Here is a 20,095-nt window from a genome sequence, read left to right as displayed (position 1 = left end):
ATTTCTCTTAATTTTATATAGTGTTATCTGCTTTATTGATTTTGTGAGCTGCCTTGAGCAGACATGTACTGGAGAGAGAGGGTATAAATCTTTTGAATAAGTTAATAATATTTTTTTTATTCCCACAACAACCCTATGAGGTAGGCTTGGCTGAAAGATACATGAATGGCCCAAAGTTGCCCAATGACTTTCATGGCTGACTGGAGATTTGAACTTGGGACTCTCTGGTCATAGCCCAACATGCTATGCATTACACCACACTGACTCCAAGCTCTTTGAACACCCTGAAGTGCCGTGTTATAGAAATGCTAATCATTAATATATCTGGCTCCCACACATAAAAAGACTCCACAACTGTGCAGAAGAGGGCAACCAAGATGATCAGGAGGCTGGAGCACCTTCCTTATGAGGCAAGGCTACAGCATCTAGGGCTTTTTAGTTTGGGGAAGAGGCAACTATGGGGAGACATGATCGAGGTGTATAATATTATGCATGGCGTGGAGAGGGTGGACAGAGATAAATTTTTCTCCCTCTCTCACAACACTAGAACCAGGGGTCACCCCATGAAACCGAAGGCTGGAAAATTTAGGACCGACACAAGGAAGTACTTTTTCACACAATGCAGAATTAATCTATGGAACTCTGTGCCACAGGATGTGGTGGTGGCCACTAGCTTGTATGGCTTTAAAAGGGGCTTAGAACAATTCATGGAGGGCAGGTCTATCAATGACTACTAGTCTGATGGCCATGGGCCACCTCCAGCCTCGAAGGCAAAATGCCTTTAAATACCAGTTGCAGGGGAGCAAGAGCAGGAGAGAGGGCATGCCCTCACCTCTTCCCTGTGGGCTTCTCAGGGGGCATCTGGTAGGCCACTGTGGGAAACAGGAGGCTGGACTAGTTAGGCTTTGGACCGTATCCAGCAATGCTGTTCTTATGTTCTTTTGTGTTGTCTTATTCAAGCTGAGAATCATGCAATGCTTACCATCTGCAGGTTCCCCAAGCCCAGTCAAATTAGTAAATTCCAAAGATTCCTTAACAATTAGAAGACAAATGATACCAGCGTCATGGTTGGGGAAGAAGCCAAATTAAGCTCCACCTGGGTTTGGGCGATCGATAGCCTGGCGTAGGGCTGCATGTCAGAGATTATTTCTCAGGAGCCATCAGAAGCAAATTGTATATCTAATTTCTGTCAGAAATACTTTTGCTCTGCAAAGGGACAAAGAATCACAGCAGGGAGGAGGGGAGAGAATTTGATGAGCCACACTTGGGTTTTAGATCACACTTGTTGCCGGGCGTAGCTGTTGCCTTGCTGAGTGGCTAATGAGTTCCGAGCAGCAGGATTGCTAATGGAATCGGGAGGAAGGGAGCAATGGGTTGGAGTGGATTGGTAGGAAGCGTGGATGGTGGATAGGCATATGGGGGGAAAGGAGGGGGTGTTAGTATATGGAAGGAGGAATGGATGGATAGGAAGGAAGGTGTCCAGACTGCAGTCAAGAACCAGTAAGCCAAGGCAGTCAGAGTTGCAGCATCATGGAGAGCTCCCGGTGGCCAACTTGCTCCAACAAGGCCCAGAGCTGCAATGAATGCAGGGCAAGGTGATTGGGACTTCAGCACCATGGAGAGCTCCTGATAAGCTGGAATGAGCCCGGAGGCTCAGACTACCTCTCCCAGACTCCACCTCCCTGCCTGCATTGCAGAGAGATTTAAAGGGACAGCCCTCTGACTTGGAGTCTAACATTCCTCCTCTGCTTCATCAACCCTCTGCTAGCCCTTTGCTGGCAATGAGACATGGGCTTTGGGGAACACAATGTACTTGGTGTGGAAGAGGCTAGTTCATTGTGGGGGCTCTGGCTCAGTGTTAGAGTGCCTGCTCTGCATGCACAAGGCCTGTAGATGGTTTTGTAAATGCTGCTACTCTCCTTTGCAATCTGATCATTGGTTGGATATGGGATGGTTTTTAATTGCATCAGCTACCTTGGGTTTGCTTTATATCAGGCCTGCTCCACTTCAGCCCTCTTGCAGATGTTGGCCTACAGCTCCCATAATCCCTGGCTATTGGCCACTGTCCCTGGAGATTATGAGAGCTGGTTGCGAGTTCGAATCCCCACTGGGATGTTTCCCGGAATATGGGCAACTCCTATATCGGGCAGCAGCAATATAGGAAGATGCTGAAAGGCATCATCATCTCATACTGCACGAGAGATGGTGATGGTAGACCCCTCCTGTATTCTACCAAAGACAACCACAGGGTTCTGTGGGCACCAGGAGTGGAAATCGACTTTACCTTTAATTCAAAAACAGCTGGGGGGCCTAAATTGAACAGGCCTGCTTTATATAGAAAATCAGGATATTCATTTGATACTGTATAGTATTACGTAAGCCACTTTGAGAACCTTTGCTGAAAAGCTACACATAAATATTCATAGCCGTAGCAGCAGCAGCAGAAGTAGAAGGTAGTAGTAGAAGAAAATAAAGGGGTGTGCAGGTAGGGCTGGGAAATGTACCCATCTGAAACCCTGGATTGCTGCTGTCAGTGTTACGAACGGGTCTGGATTTCCGTGCCTGGTTGGAACTTTGGGGCCGGTTAAGCTGGAGACATATCTGATTTTAACTTTAGTTTGAACGTTAGCTGTTGTATAACTGACATTTTAGAAGGGACGAGTGTTGCTGTGGTTGTTTTGGTGCAATATCTCTGTATGGGTTACTGGTTAAGTTAAATAGGCGTTGTAACTCTTGAACCAATAGTAGTCTCCGGCAGTAGTGGAGACAGTTCTTAACGTTCTAGTGCTCAATATAAAGCATGCATATGTTGCAGTCTCAATTTGTTTTATATTGTAAGCTAGAGCGGATCAGGGACCTATCTTTGTTGCTTCGGTCATTATGTATGGAACCATGTACGCCAATGGCTCCCAACCTGTGGTCCATGGACCACTAGTGGTTCGCAAAGGTACTGCAAGTGGTCCATGATGTTTGTGCCTTTCTGCCTCCTCCCTGTCCTCCTCATCCTCTTCTCATTGCCCCCCCCCGCTCGCAATTACACTGCCTGCTGTTGCTGGGGGAAGTGCAGGGTTGCATCGTTTCTCTCTGGCATGCAGGAGAACGCATCCCAATGCCTCACTCGCCGGTAGGCTCTTGGTCCCGCAAATGAGAGGATGGGGTGCATCCTTCCACTCACCGGTGAGAGAGGATGTACTGTATCACACACCCCCACTCCCCACAGCAGCAGCAGGAAACGTAACATGGCGGTGAGGAGGCGGGAAGATTCAAGTATCATGGACCACCTGCAGGACCTTTGTGGACCACCAGTGGTCTGTGGGCCACAGGTTGGGAACCACTGGTGTACCACTAGCCAGAGGAGGAGAAGGGAGGCAGTGGCGAGAGAAGGATGAGGAAGTGGAAGCAGGTGTGTCGGGATGCCATGTTACCTGGTTGCTTGGGTGGCCCTATGGAGTCTGGAGAAGGGTGTGGCATCCCTCCTGTGGGGCTTTCGTTCGCTTCAGGGGGCAGCAGGGATGAGAAGAGTGCAGGTTGGTTGGATCCCAGCAGGTTGAGAGGGCAAGGCAGAGAGAGCTGCGGGAAAGAGCTCCAGGGAGGCAGATAGGTGGGGCGGGGCATGAAACAGGAAGTGAGGTCAGGAAGGGGGCGGGGCTGGAAGCAGGCTTGAAGCCTGGTCCGCTCTGCACTGGGGTATTTAAAAACAAGGCAGGTGAGGAGGAGGGGCTACTTCTGAGTATGGGAGCCAGGAGTTCTGCAGGAGATGGAACTGGCTGAATGCAGCAAGCCAGGTGGAGGACTCAGGTGACAAACTGACCTCCCCTGGCTGTTCCTGAGGCTGACCCGTGTCTGTGTGTGTGTGTGTGTGTGTGTGTGTGTGTGTGTGTGTGTGTGTGTGTGTGCGTGCGCGCTTACCCAGTCATTCTGGAGTTCAAGAAGGCCTAGGAGCCCACCCCATCCCCTGGGAGTCTGACAAGGTGTCCGTCAAGGCCAGTGTGGTGTAGTGGTTAGAGTGTTGGACTTAGACAGGGGAGACCTGAGTTCAAATCCCCATTCAGCCATGAAACTAGCTGGGTGACTCTGGGCCAGTCACTTCACTCTGGGGTTGTTTTGAGGAGAAACTTAACTATGTACACTGTTCTGGGCTGCTTGGAGGAAGAGCAGAATATAAATGAAATAATCAAATAGATAAAATAAAAAGGCTTACAGTTGGCCCACACAGGCTTCTGGTAACAATGTAGTGGTCCACGTAAAGGGAAAGCTTGGGAACTGCTGATGGATACCGACGGGGTAATGTTAGTAGTAATAATACCCCTCCTTGTTCATTGGAACTGGGGTGGGGAAAACTCCAGTATACTCAACAAAGTAAAGGAGGGAAAGGAAACATAGGAAGCTGCCATATACTGAGTCAGACCCTTGGTCCATTCGAGCTCAGTAATGTCTACCCAGGCTGGCAGCGGCTTCTCCAAGGTTGCAGGCAGGGATCTCTCTCTCAGCCCTATCTTGGAGATGCTTCCAGGGAGGGGACTTGGGACCATGCAGATGCTCTTCCCAGAGCAGCCCCATCCCCTAAGGGGAAGATCTTACAGTGCTAACACTTCTAGTCTCCCATTCATATGCAACCAGGGCAGACCCTGCTTAGCGAAGGGGACAAGTCAGGCTTTCTACCACAAGACCAGCTCTCTGTTTCTGACGCAGCAATGCAAGCTTGAGGCCACCCTGCTGCCCTCTCCCAACAATTCCCTGGGGTGTTGTCACTCTGTGAAGCAGTCGAGCGCTGCTCTCTTAACCAGCTCTGGACGCTCAACATTAATCATCCCAAGAAAGCAGCTAATGGGGTACTGACCAAGTTAAGAGCCTGGGTCGATCGCAGCCCTTAGCGGCTCAATAGTTTGATACGTCTTGGATACGGATAAATAAAGTGGCGGTTGTCATGCTAATCCACCAGCTAGACAAGGCAAGGCAAAGAAATGAGAGGGGGCCAAAAGGTTTCAAAAAGGTTCGGCCCAAAGAGAACCGCCTTGAGCAGGAGGAACTGGAGACGTGGCCTGTGTTTCTCAGACACACATTCTTGTCCTAAATAGCCCTGTCCTCAAAAAGGGGGATGGAGCCATAACTCAGAGGTAGACCATCTGCTTTGCATGTAGGAGGTCCCAGGTTCAATCCCTGGCAGCATCTCCAGGTAGGGCTGGGAGAGACTCCTGCCTGCAACCTTGGAGAAGCCGTTGCCAGTCAGTGTAGGCCAGAGATTCTCAGCGTTGGGTCCCCAGATGTTATTGGACTTCAACTCCCATAATCCCCAGCCCCAGTGGCCTTTGGTTGGGGATTATGGGAGTTGAAGTCCAATAACATCTGGAGACCCAACGTTGAGCATCCCTGGTGTAGGCAATACTTTAAGAGGTTTAAGAGAACGGCTTCTTCATCATGAACCCCACTGCCCACTGAGATCAACTGGAGAGGTTTGTCTGCATTTGCCACCGGCTCGTCTGGTGGCCACTCAGGGACGGGCCTTCTCCGCTGCTGCCCCGAGGCTTTGGAATGCGCTCCCTAGTGAAATAAGAGCCTCCCCATCTCTGACAGCTTTTAAAAAGTCTTTAAAGACACATCTGTTCACCCAGGCTTTTAATTCATATCGTTTTGATGGTTTTAATGCTGTTTAAAAATATTGTTTTAAAACTTTAAAATTCTAATGTTTTAAACCTTTTCCTTTTGTTTTAACTAACGTTTTACTTTCTGTTTTTATTTTGTTGTAGAACGCCTAGAGACGTAAGTTTGGGGCGGTATAAAAATGTGTGAAATAAATAAATACTGAGCTAGATGGACCAAGAGTCTGACACTGTAGAAGGCAGCTTTCTATGTTCCTGTGCACAAGTCACACATCCCTAAGATGATCACATGGGCTGGGGAGGGAGGCTTACCAGAAACCTTTCTGGAACTTTAGCTCTGTTAAATGGGGTCATTTCTCTGAGCTTGGTACCCCTAAGCAGGGTCCGCCCTGGTTGCATATGAAAGGGAGACGATGTGTGCGCACTGGAAGATATTCCCCTCAGGGGATGGAAGGGAAGAGCACCTGCCAGGTGCCAGGGAGGGAACTTGGAACCTTCTGCTCTTCCCAAAGCAGCTCCATCCCTTGAGGGGAATATCTTCCAGTGCTCACACTTCTAGTCTCCCTTTCATATGCAACCAGGGCGGACCCTGCTTAGCTAAGGGGACAAGTCCCTGGCAGCATCTCCAAGCTAGGGCTGAGAGAGACTCCTGCCTGCAACCTTGGAGAAGCTGCCGCCTGTCTGTGAAGACAATACTGAGCTAGAGGGACCAAGGGTCTGACTCGGTAGAAGGCAGCTCCTATGTTCCTAACAGCCCCTAGCCTCTAACAAGAGCCGAAAACCAAAGATGGGATGTTTTATGTATCTGCTATCACTGTAATCAAAGATGTTTTTGTAGCCGCTTGGAGAAATTAAATGTCAGCCCCCGGATGCATGAAGGTCATCTGATTCCATTACGTAAAGCAATGTATACAGATCCATCCTGACACCTCCATTTGTTAACGCAGGCTGCACCGTTCCGTGTGGGGCTTCCGGATATAAACATGCAAAACGAGAGAAGCCACTCAAGGCGGAACCAAAGAGACCTTCAAGGATACTAAACCATCTTTTCTGTGTTTTCCCTCCTTCCTCATTTCACAGGACTGGCTGACAAAATTTGGATACCTGCCTCCTCCGGACCCTGTCTCAGGACAGCTGCAAACGCAGGAAGAGTTCACCAAAGCCATTACAGCCATGCAGCAGTTTGGGGGCCTCGAAACGACAGGGATCCTAGGTCAGTGAGGCATTGTCAGTAAGAATGCCGGCTTCTTCTTTCGCACTGGGGTCTGAAGGGTGGGAACGGAGGCGGGGCTATAAAAACAAGGGGGTCAAGGCCGGATTATAACATGCTGAGTCCTTAAGCTATGTCGAGCTTAAAAGGCCCCATAACTTTACAAAATGGGTCAGATGCCTTGTAGTGGCACATCGCTCCCCCTGCCCCCACCCTGGTACATAGTTACAGCAGCGTTCATCTGAAAAGGCAAATGCTGCCTGCTGTAACCATGATGGTGGCCATTGGTCTAAACTGGAACCTGGTCTTAATAAAATCTCATTATAATTTACAGTTCTTTCTGCACAGATTGATGAGCTAGATATGATAAGGAATTGTGTAACCATGTATGGCAAGTCTGTTTTTTGCCGTATCAGAATGATGTGGGTTTTGCAGTCTCTTTTTAGGGATGTGTGCACAGAATGGGATTTGTGTTCCATTGTGAGCTTGGAACGGAATGTACATGCCCAGAATGTACTTTTGGAACAACCGGACGAGCTCGGAACGTTTAGAATGCTCTGAGTGCCATTTTGGAGGCGTGTTCCCCCCTTGCTGACTGGTTTTGGCACGGGCTCCCAATCGCCTTGCTTCTTGGTTGGCTTGTCATCATACAGATCAAGTTGATTTGTATAACAAGCCAACCAAGAAGCGAGGAGATCGCAAGCCGTTTGGAAGCCAGTGTCAAAACCAGTCAGCAAGGGGGAAACAAGCCTCCAAAATGGCACTTGGAGCACTCGAAACATTCCGAATCGAAGCAGGGTCAATCCGTTCCGAGCTCAAAACAGGCCCTTCATTTGAAGGGCATTCTTTTTCGAACTCGAAACACTCGAATCGGCCCATTTTGAGTCGAAACGTTTCGAGCTCGAAATGTTCTGCACATCCCTATATCTTTTTCCCCCTCTCCGTTATTTTTCAACCATTTATGTAGAACTTGAAATTTAGTCTTTTTTTGGTCTTCAGTTTGAGTTTCAGAGGAACACATAGAAAATCCAGTTCAGCCTCCACAACTAAAATCCCCACTCCCCCAGCCAAACAAATCCTTAATTTAGGAAAAGGGGGGGAAATAGGCATTAGAGAACTCCTTTCTAGTGGCCTCTTCTGGAACATCATTTGTAGCCCCGGATCATGGGACCCATTTCAGGTGGGCCCTCTCCATTTTGGATTGTTCTCCTCCATGCCCTTCAGGGTCTTGAGAGAATACCTGAAGATCCATTCTTAAGAGAGGTGTTTTAATTTGCATTCGTTGCCTGTTTCTAGTGGGTTTGTGATCGGCAAATCTGGTTCTAAACTGGGTCTTGTTCTTAACTGAATTACGTTGATTTAACATTGTCCTATTAGTGGGTGTTGTCTTCGTGCGCTGCTCCGAAGCACATTACATCGGATAGGTGAGATACAAATAGTGGAAATAAATAAAGAATCCTCAGCCATAAATGGGGGGGGCCCTTCTCCTAGCTGGGATTGGGGCTCACAACAAGCAACATAGGAAGCCGCCTTATACTGAATCAGGCCATTGGTCCATCTTGCTCAGAATGGACTTCACTGACCAATCACAGCTTCTCCAAGGTTACAGGCAAGGGTTTTCCCCAGTCCTACCTGGAGATGCTGCCAGGGATTGAACCTGGGAGCTTCTTCATGGACGCCTGCAGATGCTCTTCCACTGAGCTACGGCCCTGCCCCCTATCTTACAGGCCTCACACATGTAATCTCCCATAAAAAATACAAACCAGGGTAGACCCTGCTTAGCAAAGGGGACAATTCATGCGTGCTACCACAAGACCAGCTATCTTTCCTTGCTATTTTGGTTCCAGGCAGGGGAAGAGCCAAAATAAGAACATAGGAAGCTGCCATATACTGAGTCAGACCACAGGTCCATCTAGCTCATTATTGTCTACACAGACTGGCAGCAGCTTCTCCAGCATTACAGGAAGAAGTATTTCTCAGCCCTCTCTTGGAGATGCCGGGGAGGGAACATAGAACCTGATGTTCTTCCCAGAGTGGCCCCATCCCTTAAGGGGAATATCTTGCAGTGCTCACATTTAGTCTCCCATTCAAATGCAAACCAGGGTGGACCCTGCTTAGCTAAGGGAACAAGTCATGCTTGCTGCCACAAGACCAGCCCTCCTTGTGGGCAGCTGTTACAGGCAGCAAGGACATAGTGAGAGCATGGTGCAACATGCTTTCAGGTTCCTCTTGAACTGAGCTGGGCCCTTGTGGGAGGTGGCCTTGTGGTAGAAAGCATGAATTGCCCCCTTTGCTAAGCAGGATCTGCCCTGATGTGCATTTGAATGGGAGACTACATGTGTGAGCACTGTAAGACGTTCCCTTTAGGGGATGGGGCCGCTCTGGGAAGAGCAGAAAGTTCCATGTTCCCTGCCTGGACATCTCCAAAATAGGGCTGAGAGAGACTCCTGCCTGTGTCCTTGGAGAAGCTGCTGCCAGTCTGTGTAGACAACACTGAGCTAGATGGAGCAATGACCTGACTCAGTTTACAGAAGCTCAAATTCAGCCCTCTTGCAGATGTTGGCCTACAACTCTCATATACGTAAGAGACATAAGTTTTGGGTGGTATAAAATAAGTTAAATAATAATAATAATAATCATCATCATCATCTTTGGCTATTGGCCACTGTGGCTGAGGATTGTGGGAGTTGTAGTCCAAAAACAGCTGGGGAGGGGGCTAAGTTAAGCAGGCCTGGTGTACTTAATTACTTACATTTATATCCCGCTCTTCCTCCAAGGAGCCCAGAGTGGTGTACTACATCCTTAAGTTTCTCCTCACAACAACCCTGTGAAGTAGATTAGGCTGAGAGAGAAGTGACCGGCCCAGAGTCACCCAGCAAGTCTCATGGCTGAATGGGGATTTGAACTCGGGTCTCCCCGGTCCTAGTCCAGCACTCTAACCACTACGCCATGCTGTCTACTGGCTGGTGTAGACAGTGCCGAGCTAGACAGACCAATGGTCAGACTCAGTAGAAGGCAGCTTCCTATGTTCCTATGAATGGGGACCCTCTCTCAGAGCAAAGAGGGTGTGCATTTCAAGCGCAGCACTCTCCCCATCCCTGGTTCTTCTCGCTTCACTCCCGCTACCCTGGGCTTCCACAGTTTCCTTCGGATGAGCGGGAGGGTGTGCGTGCGAGCACCAGACAGCCCGGTTTACGCTTTTGAGGAAGCAATTACACGGCTCAGGTGCTTTGTCGCTGGGCGCCACCGACAACCCAAGGCGGGCAATTATTTCCCCAGCTTCCCACGCTTCTGGGGGTGCCGTCTTCAGTTGGAAAGAGCTCTCGATCTCGCTCCCCTCCCCGCTCCCCCTGCCTGAGAGAGGTAAACTATACAGACAGCTGGTGCATCTGTTTCCCCCGCCGCCACCCGCAATGCCATTTCTTCCCTCCCCTGCCGAACGTAATTACTTTACGAAACGGAAAGAGAGAGTGGAAATCGTCCTTTGTTCTTCCTAATGCCTCTAGTGGCGTTGACCTTAAGCGGAGCGAAACTATCGTTCCTTTGTGGCAGCGTTTCCTATTATTGTGAGTTGTGGTGATATAAAGGGGGGGGGAAGACGAGGGGAGTCTTTCACATGACGAGGTCCGAGAGGTCAACAGAGGTGCCGAAATCGAAGTTTTTTCACAAATTTTAATTAAACTTTAACACCTACTTCCAGTGACTGTTGCTGGTGTGTATCTTATGTTTCTTTTTAGATTGTGAGCCCTTTGGGGACAGGGATCCCTCTTATTTATTTGTTTGTTATTTCTCTGTGTAAACCGACCTGAGCCATTTTTGGAAGGGCGGTATAGAAATCGGATAAATAATAATGATGATGAAGAAGAAGAAGAAGAAGAAGAAGAAGAAGAAGAAGAAGAAGAAGAAGAAGAAGAAGAAGAAGAAGAAGAAGAAGAAGAAGAAGAAGAAGAAGAAGCACCTTCACACCTGGCTCTCTCTTAGTCCTCCTGTCATCCATTTCTCCTCTTTTCTTTTTTGCTTTTCTCTTAGACTGAGGAAGCTTGTAATCAAGGTTAAGTGTAATTTCTGGATTCGGGAGAGAAGGGAGGGGAATAAACAAATGAAGTTATCAGCTGCAGACTTGGGTCAAAGACATAGGAAGCTGCTGTATACTGAGTCAGACCATTGGTCCATCTAGCTCAGTATTGTCTTCACAGACTGGCAGCAGCTCCTCCAAGGTTGCAGGCAGGAGTCTCTCTCAGTCCTGTCTTGGAGAAGCCAGGGAGGGAACTTGGAACCTAGATGCTCTTCCCAGATGAAACCTAGATGCTCTTCCATTCACTAAGGGGAATATCTTACACGTTTAGTGTCCCGTTCATATGCAAGCAGGGTGGACCCTGCTTAGCTAAGGGGACAAGTCATGCTTGCTACCACAAGACCAGCTCTCCTCTCTTGGCAGTCGACTCCGTACATGCAAGCAAAATACCACCATAATAAGTGGAAACTAGGAAGCTGCTTTAGACTGAGTCAGTCCAACTAGCTCAGGATTATCTACACTGACTGGCAGCAGGTCTCCCAGGTTTGAGGCAGGAGCCTCTCCCAGCACTACCTGGAGATGCTGCCAGGGATTGAACCTGGGATCTTCTGCATGCAAAGCAGATGCTTTATCACTGAGCTTTATCCCTTCCCCAGAGGAAGCTTCCTTAGACCGAGTCAGGCTTTTGGTCCATCTAGCTCGGTATTGTCTACACTGAGCAGCTGCATGAAGGTTCCACATTCTCTCCCTGGCAGCATCTCCAAGACAGGGCTGATAGAGACTCCTGCCTGCAACCTTGCAGAAGCCGCTGCCAGCCTGTGTAGGCAATACTGAGCTAGATTGACCAATGGTCTGACTCAGTATATGGCAGCTTCCGGTGTTCCTATGAATGGCAGTGGCTTCTCCAAGGTTTCAGTCTTTCCCAGCCCTACCTGGCTTTGCTGCCAGGGATTGAACCTGGGACCTTCTGCATGCAACGCCCCACATACTTCCTTAACCCTCCCCTTGATTAGCAACATCAGGATAGGTCATGTGATTAAATGTGCCCTGCTTGCAGAATTGGTTGCGGAATGCAGCTCTGGTTTTGCGCAGAATGTGGGAGCTTGGACACGGAAATCCTTCTGTGTGGCTCTCCCCGCTGCCAGCGTCCGTCAGCCTTCTGTGAAAAGGGCATCCTATGTAGCACATACAGTCCCCCTGTAGTGCGGGCAAAGCCCTAGAGGTTGCTCTCCATCAGGCCTGCTGCACTTCGGCCCTCCTGCAGACGTTGGCCTGCAACTCCCATCATCCCTGGCTATTGGCCCCTGTGGCTAGGGATTATGGGAGTTGTAGTCCAAAAACTGCTGGGGGGGGGGCCAAAGTTGAGCAGGCCTGCTCTACATCTAGGAGAAGGCTGGAGAAAACCTGCTAATTATGACATCCTATCCTCTTGACAACTGCGGGAGGCACTTTGGCAGCTTTTGGTGACTCGGACTCCAAAAAGCAGCCACCGTGCTTTTTCAACAGCTGCTCTGCCTCTTGTTTCCCCTTTTTTATCCCCCCCCCCCGCTCCATGGCTGCATTGCCCGGGCTCTCCTTCTCAGTGCTTAATTAAATATGTGTAATTATTTTTCATTCCCATCTTATCGGATACACCGAGGGGCCCCGCAAGCGAACAAGTAGGGATGGCTTGTTTGTATTGGCTGGCCTGCACTTCTGTGGAAATTAGAAGAGCACGCCACTTAAATTTAAATCAGAGCATGTAATCTGTTCCCTCTAAACGGGAACTTGAAACACATTTTGAAAGAGCAATTGGCTTCAGAAAGTGTGGGCTTCCTTCCTTCCTTCCTTCCTTCCTTCCTTCCTTCCTTCCTTCCTTCCTTGAAAATGAATATATCCAACTACTGCGCTTAAACAAATAATATACAGTACAGTATTGAAATACCATTTACTAAGCAAGACTGAGCTATAATATAGACTTACATATTATATCTGCTTTTGCTCTCATGAAATAGTTCTTATCAGAACACAAGATTCTACATTATATCTTGCACATTTATCATTCCAGATTTTTAAACTGAAGTTTCACAAATGCAAAGAGAGACTGAAATGCTTAACGTGATAATCCATATCCTTCCTTCCTTCCTTCCTTCCTTCCTTCCTTCCTTCCTTCCTTCCTTCCTTCCTTCCTTCCTTCCTTTCTTTCTTTCTCTTTCATCCATATGTTGAGCTTTTGTTTATAAAATGCCCTTACAATTATGAATGTTAAAATATAATGTACTGTATTTTCATCCAAGAACAGTTTTCCCCCATTTTCTTTAGTCTTTCGTGAGACAGGAAATTTCAATAGGGACTTCCCACCTCACTATAAACAGTTATTTTATGTTAGGAATCAGGGAGGTTGTCCTAAATTCAGAATCCTCTTCCTTTCAGGTAAATACAGGTATAACATGTACTTAACAGTGTTCCCTCTAACAGGGATTCCCAAATGTTGTTGACTACAACTCCCAGAATCCCCAGCCAAAGGCCACTGCAGCTGGGGATGCTGGGAGTTGTAGTCAACAACATCTGGGAATCCCTGTTAGCGGGAACAGTGGTACTTAACCTGTATTCTTAAGATGGTCATCTTAAATTTAGAGTTGTGTTCAATTTGGGAAAATAAGGTAATATTAATAAAACAGTCTTGTTTTAGTCGCCATTGGTGACGTAGAAAATGTGAGGAGGTGATTAGCTGAGAGAGTCTTCCGTTAACTTTTGAGCCCCAGCAGTGATTTGAACCAGTGCTTCAAAATGCTGAAACCGATCATGGCAGCCAACTCCCACTGGCTGACATGTTCTTTAGTCTTTCGTGAGACAGGACGTTAAAGTGGTTATTTCCCACCTCACTAGAAACGGAAACAAAATGGTGGCTAACCGATGGTGACTGTCATAATTCTTTTCAGCATTTTTAGGTGTTGTTTCAAGACACTGCTGTGGCAAAAAAAAGCTTTTTTTAAAAAAGACCTGCAACCAGTACTACCACGGAGCAGGTGAATACATTTTTAGAGTGGCAAGATCCTTTCCTTAGTTTATCAGTTTTACCGTCTGGAGATTTGAGATACGTGGCTCAAGTGCTACTTCCTCATACTCTCCGATTCCTTCCTGAGTGGGAGAAACACTTGTTTCCAAACCACAACTGGGGAATCCAGTTCATACTAGGGAAGTGCATGGAATTTGGCTGAATTCAATTGGATTCCATTTGAAACAATTGAACAGAGTGGAGATTCGTTTGAATCGATTCAATTGTGATTCGACTTGATTGGAATTTGGGTGGATTTGGATCGATTCGAACGAATCTCCACTCTGCTCAATGGTTCCAAAGCGAATCAATTTGAATTTGCTTCGAATTCGAATCGAATTTGTCTGAATTTCGTGTACATCCCTCGTTCAAACTAAAAATTAGGTAGGAGAGCTGGTCTTCTGGTAACAAGCATGGATTGCCCCCTTTGCTAAGCAGGGTCCATCCTGGTTTGCATTTGAATGGAAGACTACATGTGTGAGCACTGTAAGATATTCGCCTTAGAGGATGGGATTGCTTTGGGAAGAGCATCTTCATGTTTGCATGCAAATGGTTCCAAGCTCCCTCCCTGGCATCTCCAAGATAGGGCTGAGAGAGACTCCTGCCTGTAACCTTGGAGAAGCCGCTGCCAGTCTGTGTGGACAATACTGAGCTAGATGGACCAGTGGTCTGACTCAGTATATGGCAGCTTCCTATGTTCCTAGAAATCCATCATTTCTGTCATGGGTGGCAACCAGAGAGAAGGGCAACTCTGCTGTTGATCTCATGGGAGTGTAGTTTCATGCTTATTCCTCAGAACGTGTTTCTCATAGGTACACTGCCTCTGAGCATGGAGGCTCCATTTAGCTATCATAGCCACAAGTTGTTGCTGGGCCTGTCCTCAGCCACAAATCCTCTTTCTTAAATGTTGAAGGTAGTGGCTGTCTCCGCATCTTGCAGAAGCGAATCCCTTGTGTAAAGCTTTCGAGTCTCTCTTTTTAAATGCTGATACTGCAAAGCGATTCTGCTCCACTGTGTTATTTCAAGGCAGCAGCCTGACGTAGCCCTTCTTTTTGAAATACAGACGAGGCAACACTGAAATTAATGAGAACCCCTCGGTGCTCCCTGCCTGATCTTGCAGAGTCAGTGGCAAGGAGAAAGAGACACGCTCAGGTGGCGACCAAGTGGAATAAAAGAAACTTATCTTGGAGGTAGGAATTCATTTCTCTTCGTTTTGGGGGTCACAGGGAGGAGTCGCTCGGGTCCAATCCACAAAAGCAAGGAGGGACGGGCGTCACTTGATGGTGTGGCTTATGATGTGCATTCAGAAGGTCTCGGGTTCGATCTCTGGAATCTCTTGGCGGGGCTGGGAAACTCCCTCTCTGAAACCCTGCAGAGCTGCTGCTTGTCAGGGTAGATGTTGAGACCTAGATGGATAAGTAGTCTGAGGTAGGGCCGTAGCTCAGTGGAAGAGCATCTGCTTTGCATGCAGAAGGTCCCAGGTTCAATCCCTGGCAGCATCTCCAGGTAGCCCTGGGAAGGACTTCTGTCTGAAACTCTGGAAAGTTGCTGCCAGTCAGAGTAGACTATACTGAGCTGAACAGACCAGTGGTCTGACTCGGTATAAAGCCACTTCCTACTGCGTTTCGCTGGAGTCCGTTCACACATTTAACAGCTCAGAGTCAAGAGCCAAAAAGCATAACCGTTATGTCAGACCCCACTGAGCCGATGCCGTATTTACCCAAATAGGAGGCGACTCCGAATGGAAGATGATGCCTTAAAAGAGAGAGGCTAAATACAGGTTGTGCCTGTATTTACCCAAGAGAAAGAGGAATCTGAATCTAATATGACCACCACTACCGACACCCTATTTAACAGGAAAGGACTCAGAAAAATCCTCGTCTTAGATTGTGATAAATGCGGTAATCTTCCACCAATGGGTTTTGGCCCCAGGGGTATAGCTATAATTGAGCAAATGGGTTCAAAGAACCCGGGGGCCCAGCTTCTGAGCCGCCCCCCCCCCCCAGGCTCCACCCCTCTCTATTTTCTTCATTCTCTCCCTCCGAGGGGCCGCCGGAGAGAGGCATGAACATGGGCCCCCTCTCTCCTAGTTACACCCCTGTTTGATCCACAAGGATCTATTCCTGCAGTTTAGATGCTCCCAACACTATTTAGCGTGGCGTAGTGGTTAGAGTGCTGGACTAGGACCGGGGAGACGCGAGTTCAAATCCCCATTCAGCCATGAGACTCGCTGGGGGATTCTGGGCCAGTCACTTCTCTCTCCGCCTAACCTACTTCGCAGGGTTGCTGTGAAAGAGAAACTCAAGTATGTAGTACACCGCTCTGGGCTCCTTGGAGGAAGAGCGGGATATAAATGTAATAATAATAATATTCATTTCTGTGAGAGCCTCTACTCAATGGTCCTCCTAGGCAGCAGAAGAATATAGTTACCCAAGTCCTCAACCGGTTGAGCTGAGATCAAGTGGGGAAAATTTAAAGAGATGAATTTGGGAGTTGGGTTTGATTCATTCCGTCACTTAGACTTTTAACAACCATTAAAACTCTGGCATTACCCAGTGTTGGGTTTCCCCACTTGGGTTTCCCGACCCTGTGGCAACAGCGCCCCCTGCTGCTGCAAGCAGAATCTGGATTTTCCCAACCCAGAGCCCAAGAGAAGATGATGAGAATGACTCATAAATCATGGAAAGCAACGGTTGAAAAAAGCCCTCCAGAACAATCTGTGTGCAGTTTATTCCTAGAAGTGGTGTTCTTAATGGCCCAACGGCAGGTTTTTCTTCTCCGATCTTGGCTCTGTGGTACTGCTAGGCAAACTCCCTTCTGCTCAGTTCCGAATCGGCTTGGAAATTGCAAACTTGCTTGATGAGCATTTGAACATAGGAACATAGCTGCCATATACTGAGTCACACCCTTGGTCCATCTAGCTCAGAATTGTCTTCACAGACTGGCAGCGGCTTCTCCAAGGTTGCAGGCAGGAATCTCTCTCAGCCCTATCTTGGAGAAGCTGCCAGGGAGGGAACGTGAAACCTTCTGCTCTTCCTAGAGCAGCTCCATCCCCTAAGGGGGATGTCTTACAGTGCTCACACTTCTAGTCTCCCATTCGTATGCAACCAGGGCAGACCCTGCTTAGCTAGGTGGACAAGTCATATTTGCTACTACAAGACCAGCAGTTCTTCCCCGGCTTTTCACATCACAGTGCTCTTTTTCACAGATAATAATAGAATTTTCAATATTGAATAGAATTTTTCACATAGAATAATAGAATAGAAGGCTAGAATTATGGGAGGGAGACAAGATAATGACTTTATGCATAAATGGTTACTATTTATTCAATATTGGAAGAATAAATTTCAAGACAATGTTCAGCCCTGTGTTCTGTTGGATATGATTCGCGAAGAAATAAATTTCAGGCTATTGCGAGTGGCAGCAGAGAGATCAATTCTTTTACAAAATTAGGCAAGGATTCTTAATAAAAATGGAAAAATCTCCAATTAGAGTTTTATGCTAATCACATGGCTTTGGAATAGTTATGTAGTGGCAAAACTGTCAAACTGGATGTACCGGATGTTCATCCGTGAATCTACTTTCCTGTATTATCTTTTTTGTATTTTGTTAAGATGTGAGAAATATTTTTTTTAACAAAAAATATATATATTTAAGAATAATAGGATTTTAGATTGGAAAGAGGCCTTGGAAGAACATAGGAACACAGGAAGCTACCTTATACCGAGTCAGAACATTGGTCCATCTTGCTCAGTATTGTCTACCCAGACTGGCAGCGGCTTCTCCAAGGTTGCAGGCAGGAGTTTCTCTCAGCCCTATCCTGGAATGCCAGGGAGGGAACTTGGAACCTTCTGCATGCAGATGCTCTTCCCACAGTGGCCCCATCCCCTAAGTGGAATATCTTACAGTGCTCATACACATAGTTTCCCATTCAAATGCAAACCAGGTTGGACCCTGCTTAGCAAAGGGGAAATTTATGCTTTCTACCACAAGACTAGATTTCCTCCCCTAAAAAGGATAGGAAATTGCCTTCCACCAAGGCAGATCAGTCCACTTGGCTCAGTATTGTCTATACAGACTGGCAGCGGCTTCTCCAAGGTTGCAGGCAGGAATCTCTCTCAGCCCTATCTTGGAGATGCTGCCAGGGAAGGAACTTGGAACTCCCTTCTCTTCCCAGAGCAGCCCCATCCCCTGGGGGGAAATAGCTTACCATCCTCACACATATCTCCCATTCAAATGCAAACCAGGGTGGACCTTGCTTAGCAAAGGTCTTCTAATTCAGCCCCTTCCTCAATGCAGGAAACTGCTACAGCATCACAAGCCTTCATGTGGAGGATTTATTGATGGGAGTTGAAGTTCAACCACAGCTAGAATGCCAAAGTTACCTAATCCTGATTTAAACCCTCAAATAATTCTAGGGTGCTGCTGGAGCAACATCTATAGTCAGTAGAGTGAGCTGTCCATGGTGCTGCTTCTCTGATGGGGAAAGCTTCTTGGTACCTTCCATGGGCTTCAGACAGAACCTTCTATGTAGTGGGAAGTGTGTGGCTTACAGGATGCTTTCATTATTTCATCCCTTTATTTCTTGTGGCAATGCCAGCATGCCCTAGCATCACATTAGGGAACCACTGAGACTGAAACTTGCTTTTTATCTTTCAAACCTGAGCTTCTCGTGGATACGGAATTCTGTGTTCCACATTCCATGCTTGCCTGGTCCAATGCAGAATCCACGCAGGCTTTCACGTCCTGAATCGTCTTTCATTTCAGACACGAAGCACTGATCTGACAGCCCTGCTTAAGGAGGCAGTGCAAAATGGAACACTTTGCCCTTGCCAGTAGTGAAAGCGAGAGCAAAACGTCACCTGTGCTTACCAATAAATAGGTTTCCCTCCCTTCTGTGTGTCCTGTGGGGCTGCATTAGTTAATGCTATGACGGATGCCTTTTTCAATTGCCCTCTTGGGGGTTGCACTAATAAACTCTTAACTAGCCTCAGGCCGGTGGCACCAGGAGATAACTGGATTTGTCTCCACTGAGCCAACCAAATTAAAGGAACAGGTTTCCAGAAAGAGTCTTTATCACATCTTGGCAAAACCAGAAGAATTGACCAGCAATGGGCAAACAGAGAGGGCTCCGTGCTAATTGCTCTTCTTGTCAGCCAGCAGCTATGGTTTGTTCATAGCTTGCACACCACAGAATCCCTCCGGAGTTGAGTGTTGTTTTTGGATGCTCTGCTTGCTCCTTTCACCATCAAATGAGCTCTCTCCCTCTTTTCCCCCTCTCTTCAAGCTGAAGGGCCCAGCATGAGGCTGTTGGTGATAGATAATCAGTAAAGCAGCAACACCACTAGAGCGAGCAAAGTTATTTCTCATGGCTAAGCTCGATGGACTGCAGGCGGTGTGGAAAATCTCTCTCTCTCTTATTTGTGTTTTCAGTACAACTCTGGAAGGCTCCACAGTCTGAACCAGAGCAGTGGCTGCTTAACCCTATTGCTCCAGAAGATTTGCCCCAATCAAAATCACAGCTTTTTGCAACTCTGGGAGAAAAGAGCAGTAGAGCGGGTATCTTTTTCCCCTGTGGGGAGAAAAGCAGCTGGGGAAGAGCAATTTGTAGCAGAGCCATGTCTGCTAGGAAAGGGTTAAATAACTCCTCCTTGAAGGCTGTTTCCCTTAACCTGTTCCCAGCAGGCCATTTTCCAGCTAAAAGTCACCTCCCCCCACCGCCACTTTTTACCTTCATGGAAAAAAGAGACCTAGAGCCAACGCCATATTTACCCAAATAAAAGACGACTCTGAATTTAAGACAACTCCCTTGAAAATAAAAGTTAAATACAGCTTAGACCTATTTACCCAAATGGAGTAGGACTCTGAATTTCAGACAATCCCCCAATTTCTAACATCAAAGAACTTGGGGAGGAAACCTCGTCTTGGATTCAGGCAAATGCAGTATTTTTTCTTTCCTTTGATCAAAGAGTACAGAGAGGAGATGATGTTGATTGGGAGGAAATGGCCTGCAAGGTCTTCATTAAAAGTTAGAAAACATTTTGTCCCATGTCACATCTTGTTTGACTCTTAATTAGGGCATACAGCATTGTCATAGGGCAGGCCTGCTCAACATAGGCCCTCGAGCTGTTTCTGAACAACAGTTCCCATAATCCCCAGACACAGTAGCCAATAGCCAGGGATTATGGGAACTGTAGACCAACATCTGCCAGAGGGCCGAAGTTGAAAAGCCC

At 47.5% G+C, this 20,095-nt stretch overlaps 1 protein-coding gene across 2 annotated transcripts in view; it reads left to right on the top strand.

Moving 5' to 3' along the window:
• The window catches only part of MMP17 (matrix metallopeptidase 17), a 107,798-nt gene that overhangs the window by 74,423 nt on the left and 13,280 nt on the right, over positions 1 to 20,095 (top strand). For both annotated transcript variants that reach the window (XM_053280251.1, XM_053280252.1), the window contains exons 2-3: positions 6,681 to 6,813; positions 14,926 to 15,052. In XM_053280251.1, the coding sequence (XP_053136226.1) occupies positions 6,681 to 6,813; positions 14,926 to 15,052 (260 nt within the window). The remainder of the gene's footprint in view (positions 1 to 6,680; positions 6,814 to 14,925; positions 15,053 to 20,095) is intronic.

Source organism: Hemicordylus capensis, chromosome 15 (assembly GCF_027244095.1).
Source record: "Hemicordylus capensis ecotype Gifberg chromosome 15, rHemCap1.1.pri, whole genome shotgun sequence".
Taxonomy (NCBI): domain Eukaryota; kingdom Metazoa; phylum Chordata; class Lepidosauria; order Squamata; family Cordylidae; genus Hemicordylus; species Hemicordylus capensis.
This window is presented reverse-complemented; position numbering and strand designations above follow the sequence as displayed.